Raw genomic sequence first — 26,786 nt, forward strand, 5'->3', positions numbered from 1 at the left:
TTAAAACTCCGTCTAAATCAAACTTCGGACTCACTTGTGACTGTTGAAGAACGTTCAACCATCTTTACCTCCAAATTTATATTTATAAAAATGTTGTATTTACTACAGTGACTTAGAGCTCCAGAAATACCGTGCGTAACTTATGCTCGCGCTTCTTGCTTTGTGATTTGTTCCTCTGCATCCCAAGAGACTAATAAGGCAGCCTCACTGGCCGCGGGCTGTTAGCGAGATGCTCGTGACTTGGCACGCCATTTTATCTCCAAGATATAGTGACGTGGACACAACGTTTACAAGGCTAGTACTACCAAATAAATACTCTCTCTCAAAAAAAAAAAAAAGAAGCATTCAGAGTCCAGTTAAGGACGTGCTGAGTCGCCATGTGGTATACAAAAAAATATATCTAACCCACCCTTCGGTTTATACCAGCCAGGTTGATTCTCTCGCAGGGATCTCGCTTCACGTCAAACAAGTATGGTGATTTTCCGGACACAAAGTTACTCCAGCGCTCTCGACCGCAGTCCACTATTTCCTGGTTTTTCGACTTGAACGATGGCAAGTCACTGGAATTGTACAGAGCTTGAAGGACCTTGGACACCGTCGAACGTCGTCTCAACTCGCCCACATAGCTTGCCGGCCGGCTTCCACCGGGAATTTTAAAGTGGGCGTCTCCCTGACCGTCGACGCTCGTGCCCAGGACTAACTTGTAGTTTCGGTACCGCAATGCGGCTGTTCGGTCGGTGGGGTGTATGTTGATGAGCACTTCCTGGCGAGGTGAAGCCGTGGCTTCTGACAATGCTTGCCACATGTCGAATCCATCGCTCTCGCCAAGGAGGGATATGTTTCCGCCTAGACAGAAGACAACAGCTAAACGTCATTGATAGTAGCCGGTGACCACCAAAAGATACTGTTTCCATTTTTACGGTAATAAGTATTAATTATAATTAACTTTTTATTGATCAGCTTAACCAGTAATTTAGTCACTATTCCTAGTAGCTATGGTATTTTACAGTTAATTATTCAAAGTTAAGCTAATAAGCTAGCGGTTTTCATCTAAGCTAAAGAGCTAGCGGTTTTCAGCTAAAAGAAAAACTAACCTAAATTATTCTATCTTGAACTAAATTCAACTAAACTAACCTAAACCGACCTGAACTAACCTGAACAAAACTCAACTGCTAACCTAAACTAAATTTAACTAAATGGAACTAAGCTTTACAAAACTAATCAAACCTAACCAGACTTAAGCAAACCAAACTAGACCAACCTAACTTGAACTAACCTAAATTAAACTAACCCAACCTAACCTAAACTAACCAATCCTTACTAATGGACAAAGTGCGTATTGGTGCGGGTCAAGATTGAAGAAAGAATAAACAAGTAAGACGACGACGAACGATGTGATTTTGTCGTCTTCGTCTTACATGATGATTTTTTCTTCAATCTTAACCTACCCTAATTAAGAGCGAGAGGTCTAAACTAACCTATTCTAATTTGTGCGAAGCTATATCAATCGAACTATTGGAAGCTGACCTAAATAAATATGCCATAACTTATCCAAGTCTAGCCTAGCCTCACGGAGTCAGGCAGAATATCATGCGAAAGAGACGCTCTTTTGAAAGCAAAAGCCAAAACCACGACAGCAGCCTCAGATATGAGGAGTCAAATATACGCGCGTCGTAAAACTGATCAGCAAAAAGAAAGTATAACGTGCAGAAGTGCCAACTTTACGTGCATGGAAGCCTCTCGAAGGCACCAAGTTAATATTAATTTTGGTTAATGCTGCACGGGGTAGGGGTGATCGCGACATGAGGAATGCTGTCTGCTGCAGATGTAGAACACCGATACAAAGGATAACACGTCGAGGAAGTGTGTTGTCAAGGGCAGGAGCCGAGCTACCCAGTTACAATACTGCCGCGTGCATGACCGAGATGAAACGCTTCTCCATGCACCCAGAAGATTTGGGTTTACCCTTACCCCGAGTGTAAAAGACAAGAAGGCCAGGATGACCTTGCCTATACTCCCTTGACCCCTAAGCTGAGACTACAGTAGGAGCTACTTGCCAGCGGCACCAGTTAGCCGCCTCCCTCTTACCACCTGACCCTGCTCTCCGCGCGCGTGGGGGAGGTGGGAGGTTGATGACGTGGCCAAAGAAACGAGTACGACTGGTCTAACGAATACGTAGCTTCCACCGTAGTCTCAGCAGCTGAGAGTCGGTCTCGCCCTAGCTCACTCCCGAACATTCCAGGTCGAATAGTCCAGATAACGAGTCTTGTTGATAAGGAGCTGAGTGTGGCCGTGCCGACTCACACTCCCGTCGACGACACACTCTTTCTCCAACGCTCGAATCTGGCTTTTACGACCACGATGCTCTGTACTTGACTATATCCCTATTGGTTGTTCGTTTCTTTCTGGCAAAAGTTCGCCGTATAAACCCTTATTTTCCGTTTACGCTCGTCTAGCTTTTTTCTATTCGCGACAGTAATAAGACTAGTTTATTAAGCGTATAAATATGGTGGTAGTTAGGAAAACAAGCTGTACAAGCAGCTTGACTGGTCCCCAGCCTCCTAAACAGACTCACAGTGGTGGCGAAAATATTTAAAGCAGGGCCGTTTCTTGATAGAAAACAAACTAGAAACGAACAAAACACCAAAAATATCAACGATAACAAGGTTGCGAGCAGGCATAAGCCTGAAACAGATATGCAACAGTCGAGGGCCATACCCACTGAAAAATTACATTACGTAAAATCCCTCTGTTTCGCGGTTAGTTGAAGAATAAAGCAGTGTACAGTATTTATCTTGACAGAATAAGATTGCGTGAGCTTATGAAGTTTATATCGATATTTGTTTGGCATGGATGTGTTTAGTAATGAAGTCAAGGTTTTTTTTTTTTTTTTTTTTTTTTTTCAATTGTTAGAGACCCATACGTTGTACGCTATGGATTGACTATCAAGAAGTCAGGCTGACGAGTGGAATATCTTCATGGTTTTGTTCTCTGAGGTGCTAACAATAAAAATAACTATTTGTTTTGAGCCTTTCTTGTTTATATTTCTTGTTAAGCCTGTATTCATAATGCTCATGTATTTTCATTACATCCAGTGTTTTAAAAACTCATTCTGCGTGAGAATAATAGGGCACGTTGCGAAAAACTCATAATTCTTTTCTTTTTGCTATAAAACTATTCTGTGTAGATGTGTTTTAGTTATAGTGCCCCAGACAAGAAGGCAATAATTCAAAGTCTTATACAAAAGCAAATTAACGCTTAATGGAGGTATTAGGTGATGTCGGTGAAATCTGCCAGAAATGGCAAGCGAGTTTTGAAATAATATGATATGATATGTGATATGATATGATATGATATGATGTGATATGATATGATATAATATGACAATCTGTCCAAGACCGTTCAGCCCTAAACTTACGTGGCGGTGGGAGCTACGGACTTGCCAGACCAATCAAACCTCTGCATTTCCTCACCTGACCCCGCTTTCTGCGCGTCGGTATGGAAGGAATGGCGATCACATGGCGAAATGTCGACGTATGACTGGTCTGATGAAACACGTAGCTTCCACAGCGCTGTCACCTATAGGGAATGCAGTCAGCCAACCGTTCGTCCGTCCAAAAACAAGAGACAGCATTCGCGCCTCGTTTTAGATGCTTCTTGAATGATCATCTGGCTTCTCGATATCATGTCCAACTTCGTTAATAATCAAGCGGGAGAATGTTCAAATCCACGCGAGATCTCTTAGTGAGGCAAAATCACGAAACGCACTATTATTCTTCTCATCCAGAAGCTCAAACTAGGAATTTTGCGAACCTGTCACGTTTTCAGTTCGACCAGGGTCGACATTTTCAAAACATTTACGCCGCGCTCGATTACGTAGTTTGATAAAAGTTCGACTTTAGTTCGACTGTTTTGCGCATGCGCGGAAATTGGATAATGAGCTGACGCCGCCTGGCAGAGGGAGATTGCAATATTTAGCTGTTATATAGGATAACAACTTATATCCTTTCTCTTATATTTCTTATATTAGATAATTTGATAATAATTTATTTCACAGAATGTTTACATTGTCTTATAGAACATCATAATGTAGAAAACCCGAGACTGTGGTAAAAGCAAGGAAACGGAGTCGAAGAAGAAAGACAGGGGAAAAGAACGTCTCAAACTCAGCTATTGCGTTTATTTCCTCGAAGTCTTTTATACCCACACTCTAACCATCGACTTCCAACGTCACAAGGTCATCCTTTGTTCTCTATACAATCCTACCCACACTGGTTTTCACCTCCACCGTACACGGTGACCTCAATTCCAACTGAAAGTTGAGGACCTCGAACAAAAGAACCAATACAAAAAAAAAAACAAAAAAAAACGGAACCATTTTTTTTCCAACCGGAGTGCAAAATCTAACCGAGAACCGATAAGACTTCCGACTGAACCCCTGCCCCTAAAATGACTAATCCCACGTTCACTTACAACTATTACAAAAAAAAAGAAAAAAAGAAACCTTTGGATTTTAAGAAATTTCTTTTAACCACTTCCGAGTTGCATCGAAGCATGGCTGATACAATTGCCGATGGATTTGATACGAACTGTCTCTCTTATGAGCCTCTTAGTGTTGTTGCGTTCTCTGTGCAGAATGTCAGTTTGCGACCAATGTGCCGTACAATTGTTACACTCACTAATGTGTCTAGCAATCTCTGAATTGGAAGCGTTTATTTTTACATTTCTTCTGTGCTCTACCAATCTATCATTTACACATTTACACACCTTGCCGTCTGCCCCACATACTTGAAACCGCATTTCAGTGGTATTTGATAGACCACCCCTTCCTTGCAATCAACCGACTTAACGCGGTGCGCTTTCTGACACACTTTCTGGCTCGTCTGAAACGGCGTCAAACGGTTCAGCTTAAAGTCGGACTTAAACGCTACATCTATCCCAAATTTTTTTGCGCATGCTTTAAGGTTATGAGAAATTACGTGAAAATACGGAATAACCGCATAATGCTTTTTCGCTTCCTTTTCTGGTCGTTGCTTAGCCTTTTGCTGTAGTTCCAATTGCCTTTTTATGAACACACCGTCATAGCCTGCATCCTCTAACCTTGACCACTGCCTTTCTACCGCACAACCCATAAAATGGGCACACGACTTATCCAGTGCGTTGCTGATAAGAGATTTGACTACACCTGCTTTTACTGATTTAGCATGACAACTTTTCCTACTCAAAACGGGTTTTGCGGCCATTCTTCCGTACTCCCAACATAGACCCCCCTCCACGTGAATGCGTAAGTCCAGAAATTGTAAAATGTCATTGTCCGGCTTTTCCGGACAATGGCACAATGACAATGATTAGTCATTTTGGGGGCAGGGGTTCAGTCGGAAGTCTTATCGGTTCTCGGTTAGATTTTGCACTCCGGTTGAAAAGAAATAGGTTCCGTTTTTTGTTTTTTTTTGTATTGTTTGTTCTGTTTGAAGTCCTTAACTTTCAGTTGGAATTGAGGTCACCATGTACGGTGGAGATGAAAACCAGTGTGGGTAGGATTGTATAGAGAACAAAGGATGACCTTGTGACGTTGGTGGTCGATGGTTAGAGTGTGGGTATATAAGACTTCGAGGAAATAAACGCAGTAGCTGAGTTTGAGACGTTCTTTTCCCCCGTCTTTCTTCTTCGACTCCGTTTCCTTGCTTTTACCACAGTCTCGGGTTTTCTACATTATGATCAACATCCACCAGCTCACCTGCGCACTCACAGATTTTTCGTTTTATAGAAGTTGGTAACTTAAAAAGACAAAATAAAAATAAATTAAGTGTCTGTATAGAACACCTATGTCACAAAAAACGAAAGAGAGATTTTCCCGAAATAAATAAAAAGTGCAATATTTAGGTCATTAATCTTAATCTACGTGAGGAGCGATTCCTAAACTTTGGTAGGTCGTTCCCAATGTAAGCATGTCGCTATACTCAAAATGAGTCTCGCAATATAAATAAACTCGATTTATTTTTAGCGAGCGAAATTCTCTTTTGTGATTGTATGCTCCATCTAAATCTTTTAAAAGTGGAAAATATTCTATTACTTCTCTTCTTTTTGAATCCACGGAACTGTCAAGTGTCGTAATTCGAAAGTTCACAGATTGAGTCGAACTTCCAGTGGGACGAAAGTTTACGACATTTTTACCAGCAGCCGAGAGGAGAGTTGGCAACCAGTCCGTGATGTGCATCATCTGGTCTGAAACCCTGGCACGCCTCCTGAGCCTCGTGCTCCAGACGAAGGCCGGCACCCGGGTTCCGCCTTCCCACAGCGTCCCCTTGCCTCCCCTCAGGGGCCAGTTGTAGCCCCGGTTGGACATGTAACCATACGGCTGGCCGCCGTTGTCGGAGCTGAACACGATGATGGTGTCGTTGAGCATGCCGGCAGCGCTCAGGCTTTCCACGATGCTTCCGATGGATTCGTCCAGGGCGTCAACCATTCCTGCGGAAAAGGGTGAAACTCGCTTGTGTGAGGATTAAACAATCGATGAAACTTTTTTTTTATACAAAGCGAGAAGAATGTTTTTGTGGGAGATCCAGGAGTTACTGCTAGATAAAAAAAAAAACTTTAAGATGCTCTTAATAGGGTGTTCGAATGTATTGCTTGCTAGATTTGCCTTGCTGAGAAAAAAATTCTCGCCTGACAGGGTATCGATATAATTTGATAGCCTTCTAAAATTTCTCTGCTTTGCTGATCTCTATATCTCCTTATTATCTTTTTCTTCAAAAATTGTTGGTGAGTGTATGCACGGGAAACAGTGTGAATTTAGGAGGCCTCCCACCGTCGCATGAAGGGAGTAAAGATGTTCTCGTAGTCGGCCGTTTAGGCATCGTCCAGTCTGTCCTATATGTGACAACCACCATACGTTAGTTGGATCTTGCACACAACACCCTCCGAGCAGGGAACCAACTTCTGCTTGTGACCCTTTTGTCATTCGGCTGTTGAGCGATTGTAAATTACGAACCCCACCGTAGAACAAATATTGGTGACCTTTAGAGAGCAAAAAGCCTTCCTGGAAAGCGCCTAGAACAATTGATTTCGGCTGACCCAGTATTTAATTCCTCATTTTTTATCAATTTTTATCTAATTTTTTTTTCTTCATCAGCGTTTTGTGTTTTTTACTCTTCTCTTTGTCACTGCTTGTGAGCTGTTCCTATTATGAATTTTTTGGGCACCATTATTTTCATAAAGCAAGGGCAAACAAGAGTGTGCTTATTGCTGTATAGTTATTTCTCCATATTTTTTTCAGTTTTGATGGTGACGAAAATACAACTGGTCCTAACGAAGCGCCAATCTACAGAGACGTATTTATAAAATTATATAGCCTAACGGCAACTAGCTCTAGAGCCCCTTATCTGCCGCCAACTGATCGACTGGACCCAAGCTCGAAATGGGCACGCCATGACACTGTTAGCACGAACAAGCGATCACCAGCTTGTTCCGTTTGAAGATATTAATCACATTCTCTTAGAGTGCCAACGTTTTGCCACTGAACTTCACGGGATGAAAATTCGTCTTGGACTGCTGGACAGGCGTTCTGTCATTAGCAAATATACTGAGCCCTTCGCAAGGCACTTAAATGTAAACATTTGACTGAAATCTGTCAGGTTGGGGAATAAAGTATTAAAATAAAGGACAACCAACCAAGCCCTAAATGCGGGACCGAACGTTTCGAGGCCGGTTCGACCTATTCTTTAGGAGTAACTGTAGTGGAAAGGAGCAATACTTCGTTTTCTTCCATGATAGTTAAGGCGTTGTTTTTTTTCTTCAACTTCCATGGTCGTTGTTCCGTAAAGTGTCAAAGCCCGTTGACATGCACAGATGGCAATGCTCCAAGGGACCTATTGACGTTTCCCGGCGTAGTTTGAATGTGCCAGGATTCCAGGAACAGCCTTTGGCGGGAATTAGTATTAGCCTCCAGGATAAGCGTATTGGTGAAGTCAATTTGATGGTCATTTTTGACGCAACGTTCGGCAACCGCGCTGCGTTCGTGGTCGAATTTTTTCACGTCATGTTTTTGCTGTCCGATCCTTTATAGATAGTGGCTAGGCACTCCGGGCAGGGAATCTTACAAACTACACCTTGTGCACTCTATCTAGATGGTCGATATTTCGGCAGTGGTAGAAACTTCACGAGAGTTGAAACTGGCTTGTGATTACCTTCCTTTGCTAACATACGTGCCAGAGCTTCGCTGGTCCCTTTATGTAGGGCACGCTGATACGCGTGGCGGGCCGGTAATGCGTACCATCAGGCAACTGCAGGCGTCGTCAAGCTCGGTTTTGGCGGCGGGCAGTGCGGTGCATAAAGCTACCCGGATACCCGTTCTCCTTGAATTTACGGATGACCGTTTTTCTTCGTTTCATCTTTCAGATTCAAAAACGTAAATGCTTTTTGCCTTTGGCAGGAGCGTGGTGACCAGCGACAACTTATAAGTCGTTGGGTGGTTTGAGTCAAATGGGCGGTAGCGCCCAGTTTGCGTTGGCTTTCTGTTGACTGAAAAATTCAGCTCTTCATGAGCACATCGAGGAACGGTATGGTGTCTTCGTTTTCCCGTTCCAAGCTGAATTGTATGGCGGGCTCGATGGAGTTGAGATGTGCTAAAACGTTGTCTACTTCAGAATTTTAAAGGATGCAGAAGCAGTCGTCCACATATCGCAAGAACACTTTGGGGCTAATGGCGAAGGACTGGAGGCCCTTTCGCCTTATGGCTTCAATGCAGAAATTTGCCTTTGTGACGGAGATGGAAGCACCCAGTGGTGTTCCGCTGGTCTGCTTAAAGTGCTCTCCGTTGAAGCTTAAGTAAGTTCTACGCAGGGAGAACTCGAGAAGGCGGCAAAGATCATTCACACTGAGCTTGGTCCTGCTGCTCAAGTCACTGTCTCTCTCCAGGGCGGTTCTGGTTGTGGTGATTGCTAGGGAAACCACCACGCTCTGGATTTGGTTGAAAACTGGTAGAAAAATTAGATATAGAACCTTCAGTGGTACTTCACTATAATGCCTTTCCCTCCTAAGAGTATATGACCTATTGTTTTGGAATTCTTACGTTGCAGACTGCAATTCTTGCTTCGCAGGTATCTACAACTATTGACGCAATATTGTGAGCAGCTGTACTTGTGTTTAAGCTTTTTATTTGGGGATACTTTTTTTTACGATATTGCTCCTTCATCAAAGTGTGGCAAGGCGTGAGAACCTCGTCATGGTGCAACAACAACCTTTTGTCCTGGTTCCGACTTGTTGTAAAAAGACAAAAAAATGGAAATGAAACTCTCGTAAACAAAATCATTGTATTTTACGTCACAATTTTCTGTAGGGAAGTAAATTTACTTGAGTTGCATTTTATTTAACTGCATCCACCGCATTCCAGAACAGCATCTTACCCGCATAACGTGTTCTGTTCTTTTCTCCAATGTACGAAAATTTGCCAATATTTTCTTGCGGAGCCTGAAAGAAGTCTCCAGGAAGCGCGCAGTGCACGGATTGATGCGCCAAGTAAAGGAAAAGTGGCTAGGAAAGAGAAGAGCATAACATATAAATCAACGTATGACGGTGTTTTAAAAGAGCCGTGCAACAAGTTTTAGACATTCAACAAAGAGCAGTTATATACAATCTTTGACACTCTTAACCTAAGAAACAAAAGTTAGATCCCTGCAATGGCAAATATTTTTTTTTTCATGGATCCCTTTTGTCTCCAGGCTATTCCATAAGATACTTCTCTTAGATGTTCCAGAAATAATTTTGGATAGATTTGTAACCTAGAAAAAAATTGCCTTGATCATAATTATAATGCAATTAAATGCAAAGAGGCAAGCGAGCTGGACAAGAATGGCGAAATTAATCCCTGGAGAAGGGGACAAGAGGAACAAGGGACAAACATAAATCTCCAAACACAGCTAGGTGACTGGTGAGCGACCGAAAAAATCCGCCTGGTCCGGGTATTTAACCCGGGACCTCTCCATTACAGGTGGTGCGCTCTACCAACTCAGCTAACCAGGGGTTAGACGTCAGTAGAGCAAACGGGTTTTATCAGCCGCCACCAGTCTTACACCAACAAGGGTGAAGCTTGCAATTGTCCCTTGTCCCTCTTGTTCCCCTTCTCCGGGGATTAATTTTGCCATTCTTGTCCAGCTCGCTTGCCCCTTTGCATTTAATTGCATTATAATTATAACCTTAAATTGCAAGCTTCACCCTTTTTGGTGTAAGACTGGTGGCGGCTGATAAAACCCGTTTGCTCTACTGATGTCTAACCCCTGGTTAGCTCAGTTGGTAGAGCGCTCCACCTGTAATGGAGAGGTCCCGGGTTCGATACCCGGACCAGGCGGATTTTTTCGGTCGCTCACCAGTCACCTAGCTGTGTTTGGAGATGTATGTTTGTCCCTTGTCCCTCTTGTTCCCCTTCTCCAGGGGTTAATTTCGCCATGCCTTGATCATAGCGCACAGATAAAAAGAGCGGTGACGTTGTTGGCATTTTCAATATTCGGGGAGTATAGAATATTCCGTCAATCTTTTTTTATCTAGCAACGGCGCTTTACAAGAGGCCATGAGCATTGCGTGTTCAGAAATGAAATTAAGAACGTCCTTCCACTCTGCTAGGGTGAGACTTTATAGGCGGTGGCTTACTAGGATATAGCCGAACCACAACATCGCGAACGGACATTCCATCGAACCATTCGTCGAGAACTCAGCGCGTGTCTACATAATCGCTTGTAACCGGAAACGGAAATTAAAGATAGGTACATTTCTCTGTCGTAACAGTGAACACGATGGAGTAGTACTTAATCCTTTCACAAATTCGCTTGAAGCCAACTTGGATCTGAAAATTTCTCCGCCAGACCACGTGATTTAAAAAACACATACATTAGAAAGAAAAAAGAAGTTAAAACGAACGATAAGGCATGCATTCTTTTTTCAAAAAATATTTTTTGCGCCCTTAGATAACAGTGTAGGTGGAGGTCAAGGCCCGCTCTAAGCCCCACCCACAGATGAGTGGCCCAACCCGTAACTACTTGATTGGCTTGGCTGTCCGGCCGAATATTTTCGGATTACAAGTGGCTCCTATAGTCACTGAATTTTCTTAGAAAACCAAAACCCCCAAGCTCCGTTTCAAAGTCGAGTTGCGGCGCAGCAGTCGCGATCTCCCATATGGTGCTGCTCTGTGGGGTCAAAGCGAAGAGCGCAAGTGTAGCGTTTCGTTCTCGTGCGAGCTCTCAAATCCACTCTCCTGGTCTGTCGCGACACTGGTTCCTTTTTATTAAATGTATTTTCTACGTTCCGTGCAGTGCGTGACTTGCTCGTCGCTGCCTCGTGTCTTGTCCCGAAACAAATCGAAGTCGAGTGTTAGGCTTAGCGTCCTAGGCGCAGAGTTTGAAACGCAGCACCAGCGCAACCGCAGCGAGCAAACGAGCCGGCAATCCTCTCTTGGCCAACCAGATTAGCAGCTACTTCATTTAAAACATAGAAAAGATAAACGCCCACATTTATTTCGTCCTACCTGATCGATGCCTAGAACTCTCACCCGTGAGTACTCACAGTAGCCGTGGTAACGTGGAAACGTTTTTTAACGTTGTTTGTTGTTTTGGGCCTATTCCCAAAATGGCCGTCTGATAACTTCCGCCACGGTATAAACCAGCCAATCAAAATTGAATTCGGCGAGATTGACTTCCGGTAAGTGGACTGAATGGAATTCGGCACTCTGCTGATATCATTCAGCGACTCTAATGTCTCCTTTTCGCGATATTCGGTGCGTCTAGTCTGCCGTCTGACACCGCCAGCAAGTTGTGCGAGCAGACGTGTGGCAGCCTAAATATGATTACTGGATGGAGAAGCAATTTTGCAACGAACGATCCCCACATCATTCATTTTTCAAACCCATGAAAGCAGAGAAATAGAGCGTAGTTAACTATGTTTCTGAGTGGGTCCTAAAGCGGGCTACCTCCCTTTAAATTGCATCAAACGACGTAAACATTTCTCTAATCGATTTTTTTTCGTTACAAAAAAAAATATGTGTCCCTTCTAGGCTTCTTAAAAAAAACATTTTATTTTTTATTTTTTTTTTATTTTAGTGTTTGCACAAGAGAAGCCAATCGATCGTTACCTTCGACTTGTCGTGATGCTGAATGACCGACTTGAAACGCCTGGTGAAAAGGTGCGTTGAATACTGACCACTCTCGTTAAATACCGGAGCTTCGTTGTCTCGAAAATCCAGACCTCTATGATCCTGGAATTGAAGATTGGGTAAAATATATATATTTATAAGAAGTCCTTACTGTAATATGTCCTTAAATATTTGAAACTGATCTGTAAAATTCTTCAGACATTATTCATACCTCTCCAGCTGTGTGGTCGTAATAGTCTGCAGCGCCCGTATAAAATCCATAAAATGAATCAAAACCCCGATACAGTGGGGTGTATTCTTTTTCAAAAAAGCCGAGGTGCCACTGATGGAAGAAAGAAATGCATACAAAATAATTGCGTGTATGTTTAAACTATTATAAACCTAAACTATGGTACAATCAATAGAGGCATGCAACCATCTTAGCTTCAGGATAAAGTTGTTTTTATATGTTAAAAAAATAAAGTGACTTCGTTAAGTTTTTATTTAATGCGAACTTCGACGCTCACATCAAAAGTTTTCTTTCAAAGTTCATCAAATTATAACAACCTCGATGATGTCTAGATATACATATACTAATCTTTGTTTTCTTATATTTGCTTTCTTAATAATAACGAAATGAATTATTTTGACTGGGATTTCGTGAATTGCACTGTAGTTATGTCATTGGAGGATACTGTTTGACTCTAAACGTAATATAAATGTTTAAATCCTTAGTTCCTTTTTGCGCTGAATTTTTGTTTATCTTTTATGCGAAACCTTCCAAGATCCCTCACTTTTGGTTTTCTTTATTGCAGACTATACCTTTATAATCCAACCGCGAAATTTTAATACAGGTTAATACTAAGACGATACATTACATGTATCATAAGTATGATTCAAATGGCAGTAGAAATGTTTCCGAAAGCATTGTGATATGACAAGCTTTAGAACTTTTCTTCAGGTGCGTGTCCTAAAAGCACCAGGTTACAACGGGCCAAACTCTCAATCTATCAAAGCAAGCAGATTTGTTTGTGAATCATGCAACCAAAGATGAGGCAAACGGCTTACTTTGCCGATCATGTGAACGGCATAGCCGAGCTCTTTAAAATGTTGGGGCATAATCTTGAACTTTAACGGAAGGCCCCAAGGTTCGTCATCCTGGATTGGTCCCTCCTGCATCCCTAGGAGTAGCGGACAAAGGAAACATTGCCAACTTAAAAAGTACGCCTTCCTTCTGTTTGCCGCCAAGGGAGATTTAATGCGATGGCATTTGGAACCGTTTGCACCTTTCCAGAAGTTCAACGAGTTCGACGCATTCGGTCTACTTTAGTGCGGGGCTGTTGCTTCAATTTTTCTTTCATAAAAAAGGTGCATAAGTATTCACAGATCCAATTTCTCCGAGCCATTTCAGAACATTTATGAACATCACATTCATTTAGACATCATGTCAGTACTTTCGCAGCCGGAAAATTTAAAAGAGTTGAATTCTTGTGAATGAAGGTTGGGCAATAATTTTATTAACTGTGTTCCGAATATTCACTGAATTTTACAAAAAAAAAAGTATGTTTTTTCCTTATGGTATGGATAGACATTATCTTAAATACTTATTTTGTGGAGGTTAAATTTAAGAATACTGTATTCCTGCTAAGAAAAATGGAGGCGGTGTTAACTGCGTTCCGAATATTCACTGTATTTTGGAAATTATAAAAATTGTTCTTGTGGTACATTTGTAAATTACGTAGAGCATATATATTTCCCATAGAAAATTAGAAAATAGAGTAGTTTGTGTAAGGGAAAGTTAGCTAATATTTACAGCGTTTCAAAGATTTACTGAATTTTCCAAACTCTATGATTAATTGTTTCTATGGTATATTGAGATATAGGGTAAAGCACTTTTTTTTTGCGACAGAGAAACAAAGAATATAGATTCGTGTGAGCAAAAGCAAGGCAGTAAACTTAACTGTGTTCAAAAATCTACAGAACTCGGCAAAATATAAAGCGTGTTGTTTTTATTGTGCATTTGGTCATCGAGTAAATCAAAGGCCATATTCACGAAACGATTTTACTCCAAAGATCTGCGTACTACAAACACCTAAGAAGAAATGTGTACACGGGAAAAGAAATTAACTTAAGTTTTGCGTACGTTATGATGGAATTTTACGACAGTTCCAGAGTTGTGTTACTCACTTTTTTACGTTCAAATCAACATGGTCAACAACGTCGCTCAGCCACTTCGTCGCTACGACCAACGAATATTTATTTTTCTTCGTCCTCCTCACGAACGTCTTGACTTCAAGCAGCAAGAAAAGAAAGCGATACTTGAAACCGACCTTGACGGAGATGAACGCTGGATCCACGGGCTCCGTAAGAAGCCACAACGGCAACGATTTCACCGACCAAGCGACCCCCAAAGGCTAGCTTTGCAGGCTATCGACTTAGCAAGGCACTCCGACGTAGCTTTGCTCCGGCGGTCCCTGGTCAAGATGGTCTGCCAACGACCGACTGACTTGCTCAATGGAATATGCCCGCGCGGCCCTTGTGGACCCTTCCCGTATGAATAGTTTAATCGCTGACCTCGCCTTTTAATTAAAAGGTCAATCTTTTCTTTTTTTTTTTTTTTTTTGTCCGCTTCTTGTTTTCAGAGGCAGCGATGGCGAACACACTTGTCAGAAAGGGACACTTTCATCGATTCTATCTCCTTGTTTCGTGTGATTAGAGCTCAAATAAACCCAGTATGAATAACGTTCGTAACATATAGTAGTATAATTCGTTATTAATATGTTTTTATTCTGACATGACGGTACGTCAACACTGTTGAGCTAGTGCAGTTCGTGGGAGCTGCGCGATGCCGATCCAACCTTCATCTGCCCAGTGTAACGTCAGCATCGAGTTGCAATCGTAAAAGATTGGTCCCGAAGCACATACCGAGATCGCAGTCCAAGAGCGCGGATTCAGCGCTTCGATCAAACTCGCGCGTGTGCGCTCCCAATGCAAACATGCATTTACGTGGCTCTTGTTGACTCGTTTAGTTAAAACGCATCTTCTTGGGCGACCATTCCCGATGCCGCCATTCCCGATGCCACGAAAACGCCGTAGCGATTAGTTTCCGTGTGCGCCGATTTCCAAACGAGTGGCGCGGGCCGACTTCTTTTTTTAGCAACGATGATAGTTGCTTTGACATCGTAACGATCGAGTTCGATTGCAGTTGACGAAGGCGATTATCTAGGCCTCGGCATTCGAGTCCGTTTAAATCATGGTAGCGTCGACATTTCACTGCTAGGTCACGATCCACAGACAAGCGCTGGCGAAACGGCCGCCTGCGTTTGTTAATAAAAATCCACGTGGTCCGAACCATGCCGAGTTCCTTGATTGGTGGTTCGTGTTGCCGAAGACGCTGTCGCTATAGCAACAGCCTGCTCTCGAGGGTATCGGGAGCTTGCGGGACATCGGAAGTTCAAGTTTTTCCGCACAATGGCGTCGCTTTCCTCCTCTCGCTACGCGTCTGTGAATACCAATTTCTCCACTTCTTTCGATATGCATAACTTACGAACTGCTTAGCTAGGTTGTCGTAGCCTAAGAAGTATTTCGTAAATCTGACCTCAGATCTTTTGAGGCAGAGTACTTTAAAAAAAAAAGAAGTGTAGCGTCCGTGTAAGAGTTGGTCAGCTAATAACTGAGTTCCGAAGATTTACTGAATTTTACAAAACAATAAATGTACTCGTTCTTGTGGTGTTATTGGGAAAGAAGCGAAGCACTTTTTTGTGACAAAGAACAAATGAATTAAGTGATTCGGGGGAGCAAAGGTGAGGCAGTACAAAAGTCCAAATTCCGAAGATCAACAGAATTTTACAAAATTTAAACATCATTCTTCCTTTGGTGTATGTGAATATCGCGTAAACCACTTGTTTTGGCGAAGAGAGTAAAGACGGTACCTAGACAACTATATTATTGAGTACCTGTACGAATCGGATACAACCCGGTGAGCAACGCTGCTCTAGATGGTGTGCAGTAGGGCTGCACGTAGTGGTTATTTAGTAGAATCCCGTCCGCAGCCAAAAGGTCCATATTCGGCGTGGGAATTTGCGATGAACCGTGGAAGCTCACGTCGCCCCAGCCCTAAAAAGAGAAGCAAGCGAGTCACTCCAAAGTCAGAAAGTACGCAAGAGAACCGTGTGAAGCTTTCTTCCCAATCGCATGCGACTTCAAACTTGGAGCCTCAAGCCCGATTTGCATAAAGCAATCTCGCAGTTGCGACGATGACAAGAGCAACTTTTACCGCGCTGTTTTGCGTGTAATGACACAACTGCGAAATCGCAAGTAAGATCGCACCTTGATGTGCGTGCGATATTGCGGCTGCGACTTCCGGCACCAGAGCTACCACCCCGGTTTTGTATTACACAACCGACGTTGTCACTGCGAAATCGCAAGTAAAATTGTACCACGTGAATCAGAAATCAAAAGTGACCTTTCATTGAGCGGTCCATTAGATGGCATTTGTTTGACTAATATGCTAGGCGCTCTCCACTCACCTTTTGACTCCACTAACTGTTCAATCGCGTTTGAATAGAGACAGGCAACTACAGGTTTGAGTCTACCCACTGATAAATATAATCAGAGCTTGGTTCTCTTACCTCCTCCACACGATTTAATCTCCTCTTCATCAGTTTTCATCCGTAATATATAAGCGTTCAAACGCGTTTAACCAGCCCGTAGGGACAAAGACAGCTAGCTTTCCATCTATTCGCAAATTGTTCAACACCAGAGCACGGTGCTGCGACGTTTTCGCGCGCTCTAACGTCCTCCTTTCTCCCTCTCTCGCTTTCTATACGTATGGTGAAAGACAGGAATAGAACCGCAGGGCGCCTCTTTCAGATGCTCGGCTCCTGGAACAGGATCTTTGCTTTTCACTGTGCTTTGGCTGCGCGGCACGCTCGATATAGACGCTTTACACACGTGCCAAATTACAGCCGCCATTGCTGACCTTCTTTTGTCTTACCGAGATGCCAAAAAACTGAAACGGTAGTTGACGATCCTCTACAAAGGCCGATGCTTTAGAAAAGGACACCGTTGAATCTAATATGGCAATAACCTGGCCTGCTATGGTAATGATGAAGTGAAATAAACGAAATAAGAGGAAACAAAAACTGAAGGTCAGTTATGGCGGCGCCCATGCACAGCTGCTGCAAAGCGTCTATACACGAGACGCCGAAGCCGCTGTCGAAAGTAGGAAGCTCGCACTTGAAACCAGACAACTGAAGGACCACACTGCTGTTGTAATCCTGAAAGCTTATTCACAATTAAAATGGCAAGACACTGATGCAAAAAAGGAACTGTGCATACGTTCAATAGACCCTAAATTAATTAATTGGGGTTGTGTGGATATTTGTGCAGCATCTATTTGGTCAGACATTTCAAAATTTAGGCGAGTCACTCGCTGTAGGTGAGCAATTTAGCCAGTCCAGTACAACCGCTCGCCTGGGGTCTTTAACGTGCACCAGTCAGTAGTGATACGCGACCTCACGCCGGTACGATGCTCATCCAGATCGAAACGGGCAGGGGTGGGGATTGAACCCAGCATCCCTGGGTTCTGCAGCGCGAGCTTTCGCTCCACGTGCTCCGAGCTGGTGTGCGCTATTTATTCACTCGGCCACCGATACTTTTTTCTTTTTTTATGAAACAGCAAGTTTATTGAGAGTTTGGAAGCTTATTCCGAACAAAAGCAGACAGCCGACAAGCCGGCTGCTTTTCCGTTAGAATATGAGCAGCCTGAACGTTATATTATTATACGCTAAAACTTCACATACACCATTTCTGGAGACGTCTTTCGATTAAGTCCCAGTGCTCCTTGTCCTCTGGAAATATTTTTGCCGCAACACTGAGAGTCCACCTCGAATTGGTCGCAAAATGCCACTATGCTCGCTTGGCACGGATGTCGCACTCGAGATACGCAGTTCGGGATCGCCAGATCGCGTGCAGTCCGAGCACCACTAAAACACGCAGCACAGTTGGAGAGTGCTTCTCGCTATCAACACACAACCATTTGAAAACGTTCCAGACAATTTCAAACTCTACAGTGAAGAGGCACTTCAGTTCCGCCCAAAAAAAGGTCAGCGTTGCTACTTTCCACAAACACGTGATGTAAGGTTTCAGTCGCCCCGGCACAAAGCAAAGTTTAGCGACCACGGCACAAAGGATCCTTTCCTATCAAGCCACACTTTCACAGGGAGCACTTCAACATAAACACGGACGAAAAAATCTTTGCTCCTTGTAGGCACAGGCAGCTTTCTCAGCTGCTTAATGTCATCGGATGAGTTGAGAACGTTGACGCACTGTCGGTAGAACTGCACGGGTAAAACTGCTCAGACAGTGTCCCCGTAAAGTGTCTTCCGTTTCACCGTCAAAAGATACTCCTAAGAGAAATGAACCAAGAAGAACCTGATTGAGTCGGCAACTTCCTTGTAATATCCAAGATGCCTCGACGTGGTCGTCCGACTCGTGGTGCTCGCCATTGATTGTTGCAGGTTTCCATATCCTAAGCAGTGGAATGCGCTCGTAAAAATTGGATCTCTTTGATCTCTAAAAAATAGAAAACGCTGCACATAAAGTTTGAGGGTCATATTCAAGCCCGAAGCCACCACTTTCGAGATTCCAAAACAGGTTGCTGTTTCACATCTTTTCCATTTGCGATTGCCAAATCAAAGTGGCCCAACGTCTCTGGATGGCGTTCACTGTGCCTGCGCTACAATAAGCCACTTGCGCCACGTACAGGATCGCAGGGTATGACACCGCGTCGCAGACATAGCTTCTAAAAAACATTGACAAACGTTTTGCTGTCCGAGAAGACAGTTTTAGTTGTATGGTCTTCAGTTTCTGATTCCACTGTTGTGACGTAGGTACTGACAGATCCATGGACACGCCGAGGTACTTTCCACGCCTGTAGACCATTTGGCGCCCATGAACTCCAATCGCTTTGTGGCCCACTCTCCGAGCCAGCTCCCTTTCGACTTGTTCTTATTGGGTCTTGCTCCGGAGCACCGACCGTAGCTTCCCTGGTTCATCCAAGACTGTATCGATTTCTCGCTTTGAAAAGCATACAAAAGAAACATCGTCCGCGTACGCCAGGAGTTTTACAGATGCTCCCCCAGGTTAAGACCGGAGATCGACTTGTTGCGCTGCACCTCGAGGCATAGTGGCTCCAGCTGTAGAGCGAAGAAGATTGATGACATGGGGCAGCCTTGCCGGACAGAACGCTGAACCGAAACTGGCTTTCCTTTCTTCCCATTTATTAAAAGCCGCGTGGTGATGCTTTTGTAGCACAGCGCTATAGAATCTCTCCTCACTTCGCCCACCCCACATCGCTCCAAAATCTTCATTAAAAACTCGTGGGACACTCAATCAAACGCTTGACCGGGATCCGTCTGCAGCATTGCTAAAGGTTGATGACCTTGGCTGTCGCTTCACAGACAAAACGCATGACGTGAAGGTTCCGATAAATGTACCGTCCTTTCAAGCCATAGGTTTTGTGCTCTCCGATGACGTTTTTCAGTCCAATAACCAGACGCCGTGCCAATATTTCCGCCATAATCTTGTAGTCTGTGCTTAACAAACTCGTAGGACGGTTTGTTACTTCGGGGATTTCCCCGCAGGTTTGTACTTTTAGAATCAAAACAGTGAAGCTCTCTTTCATCGATGGGGGAAATACCTGTCCGTCTTGTATGTCTTGAAACACTGTCAGCAGAATGGAGCAGAGGAGGATTATTAACATCTTATAAAACACGGAGCCTATTCCGTCCGGGCCCGGAGCTTTGTTTGCTGGCAGATTCTTGATTGCCCAGTTGACTTCTGCTGTACTGATTGGCTGATCCATGCGGTCCTTATGTTCGTCTGACACGTGTCGCAGATCGTTGAGAAAACTATCGGTGATGTAATTATCTATATCTTTTCTTCGAGACAACTCACTGTAAACGGCTGCAAACATTTTTTCAACTTCTGTTTGTCCTTCCGCTATGACATCACCGTTTCTTGCTTTCAGAATTGTACTTTTTTCCTTTCTGTTCTTTCCAGCATTGCGAAAATGTTTGTCGGCAGCCCTTCTTCGGTTAACATACGAGTGCGGCTCCGGACTGCAGCACCATTTTGCTTTCCTTCCAGTAACTTGAAAAGTTGTGCTTTACATTCTTTTATGTCATCCTAAAAAACTCCAGGGCTTCGTTCATCTTCGACAATCAGTGTCTTGAGGGTCTGTACCAACGCCCTTTTCTCTCGCGTGCGCTGGAGCTGTCGCTACTGCGAACAGTCAGTTGCGTTCGAAAAAGGAAACTCGGCCACCGATCCCCTAATAGGCCCTTTTCTATGCAAGCTTTACAGACCTGATCACCATGCGGTGCTTCAGTCTTTCACGTCCCAGCGAACTTCCAGTTCATGTGCATAGAAATTTTATTTGCATTGTGTACATCAATCTACATGTATGGGTCAGTGAGATATTTTGTGTTAAGAAATAAACAAAACTGGCACCTCAAAGGACGTGACATACTATAAGGCAGCAGCTACGAAAGCGCGATCATGTACAGAAGAAAATATTTTTTCTACAGGTGCGGGCCTGCCCAGGTGCGCACGTTTCTTACACTTTGTTGAGGGGCGCGAAAGACAAGTGGTCGTATTCACAAGGGTCACGTAGCGACAAGGCCACCTCCGCAGCAACTGCCACTCCCCCGACCGGAAACGTTCCGCATAGAGGTAGTGCCGCGAGGCTCCGTGGAGAAGTGACAACAGAGGCCACATGGCTCTGGGTCGACGTTGTTGACCAACAGCCAGGTTCGGTTTCTGCCAGAGGGTAAATTAGCCAACCGCGAGAAGAAGCGGTCAAGGTGATCAAGGTGGGCAGAAGAACCGGTCAAGGTGGGCGACGTGATGAAGCTGGAGGGCTCGGACACCGTAGTGAATGAGCCGCCAGGAAGTCCGCGCTACTGGGCAGGCAACGAAGATATGAGATGTATTATCGACCTGCCCACAGTTGGGGCAATAAGGGCTATGCCCCATCAGTGGAGGCCTTGTCTGGCGGGCAGTATCCCCACCCTCGGCGCAATTTAAAATCCTCTACGGGCTCAGGATGACGGCGGGACACCAGCGTCAGCCACGGAAAGGAGGTCGCCCGGCTTTGCTCCTCGGCGGTTGCTCGCTGCACACAGACATCTTTGACAATGCGAGCGGGTGGTCCATCGTGCATTGCCAGGTCTGGGAACTTGCGCTTCGGCTCAATATAGAGGCCCACCGCCGCCTGGTAGAAGGGGGGTATATACTCGGTACTTGGACAGAGGTTGTCCAAGGCGCTTGGGATAAGCATACTACGTGAAGATCCCAAAAAATGAAAGCGAGGGAACGCGCAGGGTGCTCGTTTTGTTCTCTAGTACCTCCAAGATGATGCCAACAGCTATGAGATGGGACATGGTGTCAATACACGGCATAGTTCTGCCACCAAGGGACGTAGGTAAGCGAAGCACTGACCATGTGACGATTTTGGTTCCCTTCCTCTAATAAAAGCGAAAGAGGCAGCAGTTTGCCCGCAGAACGAAATAAGAAAGGGGGGGGGGGGGAGCTCCGATGTGAGCTGCGTAGAAATGTTGGGCGCAAAAAACTGCTTTAACCAAGTTCGCTTTGTCCAGAAGGAATAAGTATAAATGCTTCTGCAACCAAGAACTGTCGTCCGAGACCAGAGATCGCAGCCTCCTATATACTGGGCGCCACTCCCCGGCAGTCAAAGACAACGCCGAGTACACCCATCTCGGTGACGACCAGAACATCTGTTGGCAAGGTTGGGGGAACACAGCATAGAATAAGGAAGCAAGGCTCTTGGAGCGGTTTAAGCGCGTACCATGGAAAAGTACCATACCCTAAGAAGTACTTAGTGGCAACTTCAAACCTCCCAGAATCTCAGGGAAACAAGAAGAGGACGGTTTTTATTTCGCAGATTTTATATGTACAAATGCTGTGCATGGCATCTGAATCCATAGCCATAAGGCTAGTTTTAGAGCCGAAGGCATCGGCCGCGTCCGAGGAAATGTTGGAGACGGGGGCGTCTTGGGCAACCGCTTCCACCGAGGAGCCGGTGGCTGGGTCAATGGCAGGCGAAGGTGGGACTCGTCGAAGGACGGGGGGTTCGGGGTCTTCCTCGAAACAGGCGACTGGGAAGGGACCTCCTTCGACGGGAGCGCATGCCGGAGGAGAGGGCCGGGGGTCTCGGAGCAGCTCTTCGGCTGAGGCGTATACATACGTCTTTCGTTGCGTGCAGTCGGTGATTGCGCAGCCGCGGCCACACCGCAAGCAGGGCGCCGTGCAGCCAGCGGGCTGGTGGCCCAAGACGCCGCACCGGCCACAATGTGGGGCATTGCAGGTCGGACCGATGTGACAATCCTGCCAGCACCTGCAGTATAGGCGTCGGAGGCCGCGGTAGTCCACCATGACTTGGTGGACTACCGCCAAGTACCGGTGGCGGACAAGGACGAAGATACAGAGCCTTTCTGGACTCGGCAAGTAAGCAAGCCGAATTCTTATAAGCGCTCTGTCCTGTCCTGTCTTACCTTTCTCTTCTCTTGTCGTTTGCGCTAATTTTATCTGATCATGTCTAACCAACTAGCCCAACAGATGATATTGATGACTTGGTGGCCGGGGACAGTGATGAAGTTGGGGATGGGCTTCCTCATGTCCTCCTTCACCACACTGGTGCCGGTCTCGACGTCGGGGCGGTCTCGGAAGGTCGCGTTGGTGATCGCCTTCACTCTTCACCCTTCCTAGACTAGGAAGGCCTCAGCGCTCTTTCCGCACGGCCGAAAGAGGCCATCAGGGCAGCGCGAAAGCGCAGAAGAGGAGGCAAACACACGCGCACTTCTTTTCCAAAACATTCGGCCATACGTTAGAGATATCGATGTATCAGTGTTGTTTTTAGGTTTTGGAGCGTCCCGCCTATCGCTCCCGCCTTGTTTTGTAAACTCCGAATTTTGCTTCAGTATCCCTTTAACCAAGTATAGAAACACATTAAAAAAATGGAACTGTACTTTTTTTAGGTTTTTGGAAGACCGGAACGAGTAACGTAACTACATTACCCGTAACTTTGTTTTTAAGTAGCGAGTATGTTACTACGTTACTGAACAAAGTAACGCGTTACCACTAATGCCGTTACATGTAACCCGATACCGGCAACACTGGTACCAGCGTCTCGAATGTATAGGACTCACATCATCCGCTCCGGAGCATCTTCAACTTCTTCCACCACCAGCAACCACAAGGCTGCCATTATTACGAAAGCCAAGGTTACTGGAGCAAGCTCAGGTTCACAGCTCCGCCTGCGACGTGGGCTCAGTGGCGGTCACGAAAACTTGCAGCGCTGCAGTCGAGTTTTGCTTCCAGATTGTCTAGCCCACCAAGTTTGAATAGCAATACTTAAGCTTGGGCGAGTTGGTGATTCATACTCACACTCCACAGCGCAAGGAAACAGACGAACACAAAATTAAATTTAGAACACTTAAAGAAGGAACACTCACAATGCGCTGACTCTGATCTTTTTTAGTGTATTACACTTCATCTTCATCATCTTTTTTTTTTCTTTTGTTTTTGCTATTACACAGATGGAAGTAAAAAAAAAAGGAAGAGACGAAAAAGAAAAGGAAGCTCTCAACGCAATGGTAGCAGACAACGGATGAGACAGGGAAGCAAGATCCGACTGCAGCGCCGCTAATTTTCGTGACCGCCACCTGGGCCACTCGCCTCGGCAGGCGAGAATAGGGAGCTGCGAAACTGAGCTTGCTCAAGTAACGTTGGTTACGACAAATGTGCCATTCCTCAGATGATGATAGTGAACAAAGTGGCCAGACTGAATTTTGGAAAGCGTCTATTCTTTCACAGTATTAACACTCCTGATGTCACAGAGCCCTCGTGGGAAGATCTAAGTCGAGTCGTTACGGCCCTAAATGTGATCCTCAACTGAGTACTATTTTTGCTTTCCATACTTTCCAGACGCGCTTGAATTTTAAGAAACACAGTTTTGTGAAAAGAGAAAAGTTGTCACTTACCAGATCGTCGGCGAGGATAAAAATAATATGCGGCTGCTTCAGTGAGGAGGAAACAACGGAGAAGCTTAAAAGCAAGCAAAGGACGTAACAACACCTGTAATTGATAGAGGAAAAAAATTTTAACAAAACGGACTAATCAGGAAACAAAGTATTCGTGCTGCAAGTTGTGTTGATTTGTGACTGAACTGAAGACACAATTACGATGGTAGCAACGACGGACAGCACAAAGAATACTGTTTGTCACTATTCAAAACGAGATTATAAAATATACCAACTCAAGATGGCTTTTTTTTTAGAGTGCACGAAGAGTATAATGTTTGATTTGACTGGGGCTGGGTTATTCATTGCCCTTAGTGCTAAGGGTGAACCCACGACATACCGCATCTTTTTGCACTGATAAATTAAGCTAGGGGTGACCCTGCTATCTGCGATCCGGAAGCAGTTCTAGCGCATGCCTTGTTTATTATCATTTCTAATTGTGAAAATGACTATGCTAAATATTGAAACCAAAACAAAAACGACTGGTATTTGCTTATAAGACATACTGACCATTAACAAAATATTACGTTAAAATGACGTTTGAACCGACAATGAAAACGTCATTAAAACGCTATCGTCTGCTCAAATCTCTCTTTTTTTCTCACTCTTCTCATATTCAAATTACGTAGTAGCCGGCATTCTTCGCAAGGCTGCCAAACTCAGCACCAAAAACTTTACTATACTTTGTCGCAAGTCCAGACGGAGCCGCAGCTACGAGCTGATGGAACCAATCTCAGCCTCGAAGGTACATCGTAATTGTGGTCGTCATATTTCTGTATGTGTCCTATCGTGGATGAATCAATCACAGACAAAAAGAGACCAATGACTTGCGCTTTTGACGCTGCTAGATTAGTATCATGACCTCGTAGCGTCGGCTGTGTTAAGCTGAAACAAAGTATAGGGGGAACATGTTGCTCCGGGAAAATGCGGTGACCTCGGAGCCGACAGCCTTTGCGTAGTTGGAACAGTCAGACGCACGGAGTCTCGGGGGTTTTATTTTTAAATTGGGCGATGCGGCTGCCTCCGCCGGTGCTCATCAAGCTTAGCCGGCAATTTTCCTGAAGTTTTGATTGCGCCCTACAGCGCGGCACGCTTTGTGAGATGCAATTATTAGATTACAGATTTTTTTCAATGAAATCAAATGCAAGGAAAGGTATTTAAATCACTCAAAGCCACAGTTTTTTTTTGTTTTTTTTTTAACGTAGGTAATCTGATTAGACGTCTGATTGTTCCCGTGTCTCACGTTGCGCCATCTGTCGACAGCAGATACAAGTCGGCCAGCTCCGCTATGCCACCATCTCTGAGACGCAGCACTTATTTTCCCAAAACAACTTTCAACGACCGCTGACCGCTCGTAAGAAAAAACCGTGGTGTTCAATGCGAAAGCAGATAATTTTCCTCGGCCTACACGGTTTGTCGCGTCTTCATTTGGCGAGCTAGCGTCTGATAAAGTTTACGCACGCGACAGACTTGCTGCTTTTAAAGGGGTACTCCACCGATTTTTTGAGCTACCTCAACTAACTATATTTTCTGACTCCCCGGCCTTTACTCTCTCCGGTATGCTATTTAGAATCGCGAAATTCATAATAGTTATTGCAAAATGGGCAAATGAAAATGATGCAAAAACCAACATTCAAATATACGCGCGCTTTTCAGGGCCGTGACGTCAGTGGCAGGCAGGCTTGCCAGTCGAGCAAGCAGCCAAAAAATAGAATATGCCAATCATTTGTTCCGTGCTGGAGCGCGGGTACTGCAGCGAGCTTCCCAAGCATTCATTTGACACCATGAAACTGCTTCGAATCAGTTTAGAACAAAATCTACAGCCCAAAGAGTGAACCCCTGCCTTCCACTGACGTCACTTTTTCATTGTTGCCAGTAGAGACTTCGAGCTTGAAAAACACGGTGAGGACCAAAACTGTAAATTCAATAACTTCGCGAAAAAACAATATTTTGACCTAATATTTGGGATACTATTTTTGCGATGTTTGTTGATTAGTTTAGCAAAATTTCAAGCAAATCGGAGACAATGAAAAAATCGGTGGAGTAGCAAATAATATAAATATTCACGACGCTGGAGTTTTGGGTGTTTGTTTTTATTGAAAAAAAAGATGAAATAATGTGCAATATTTTTGCACAGGAAGACTATTACCATCAGTACCAGATTTCTCATAAGAGTAACTGCGGAATGCTTGTGGACTTATAATTAACATACTCTGACCAATGGTCAGGCCCCGACACTTCGTGTTGTAGGTTGTCATTCATCATGTTTCTGACTGGTTCTCAAAGCTCTGCAGACTCACCATTTTATGGGGGCCGTCATGCCGCAAGAACCTTTTACTCGTGTGCTCTCGTTGGCTCTCAATACTTTCTTCTATTATGTATCAGTCTGAAAGATGTAGTGAAATCAAGATCTTAACAACGCGATCGCTCTTTCAAGTTGTTTGCTAGTACAGTGTATTGGTGCTGGAATTCAATCTCTAACAGTCATCAACATGTCTGAAATGTTTACGTCATTCTTCCCTTTTGTAAAAGGACTGATATGTACAATCCTTACGCTTCAAAAA

General features: G+C 44.4%; 1 protein-coding gene across 1 annotated transcript; it reads right to left on the bottom strand.

The window, feature by feature from the left end:
* Positions 1-400: 400 nt before the first annotated feature.
* On the bottom strand, positions 401-26,542 carry LOC115312498 (arylsulfatase B-like). The gene is made up of 9 exons (XM_040218729.1): positions 26,523-26,542; positions 24,184-24,277; positions 16,075-16,234; positions 13,187-13,299; positions 12,351-12,461; positions 12,119-12,241; positions 9,405-9,531; positions 6,175-6,468; positions 401-846 (listed from the first exon to the last, which is right to left on the bottom strand). The coding sequence occupies exons 1-9, from the start codon at positions 26,540-26,542 to the stop codon at positions 401-403; spliced, it is 1,488 nt and encodes a 495-aa protein (XP_040074663.1).
* Between the last annotated feature and the right edge of the window lie 244 nt (positions 26,543-26,786).

Source organism: Ixodes scapularis, unplaced genomic scaffold, assembly GCF_016920785.2.
Source record: "Ixodes scapularis isolate PalLabHiFi unplaced genomic scaffold, ASM1692078v2 PGA_scaffold12__126_contigs__length_90152505, whole genome shotgun sequence".
NCBI classification, from domain to species: Eukaryota; Metazoa; Arthropoda; class Arachnida; order Ixodida; family Ixodidae; genus Ixodes; species Ixodes scapularis.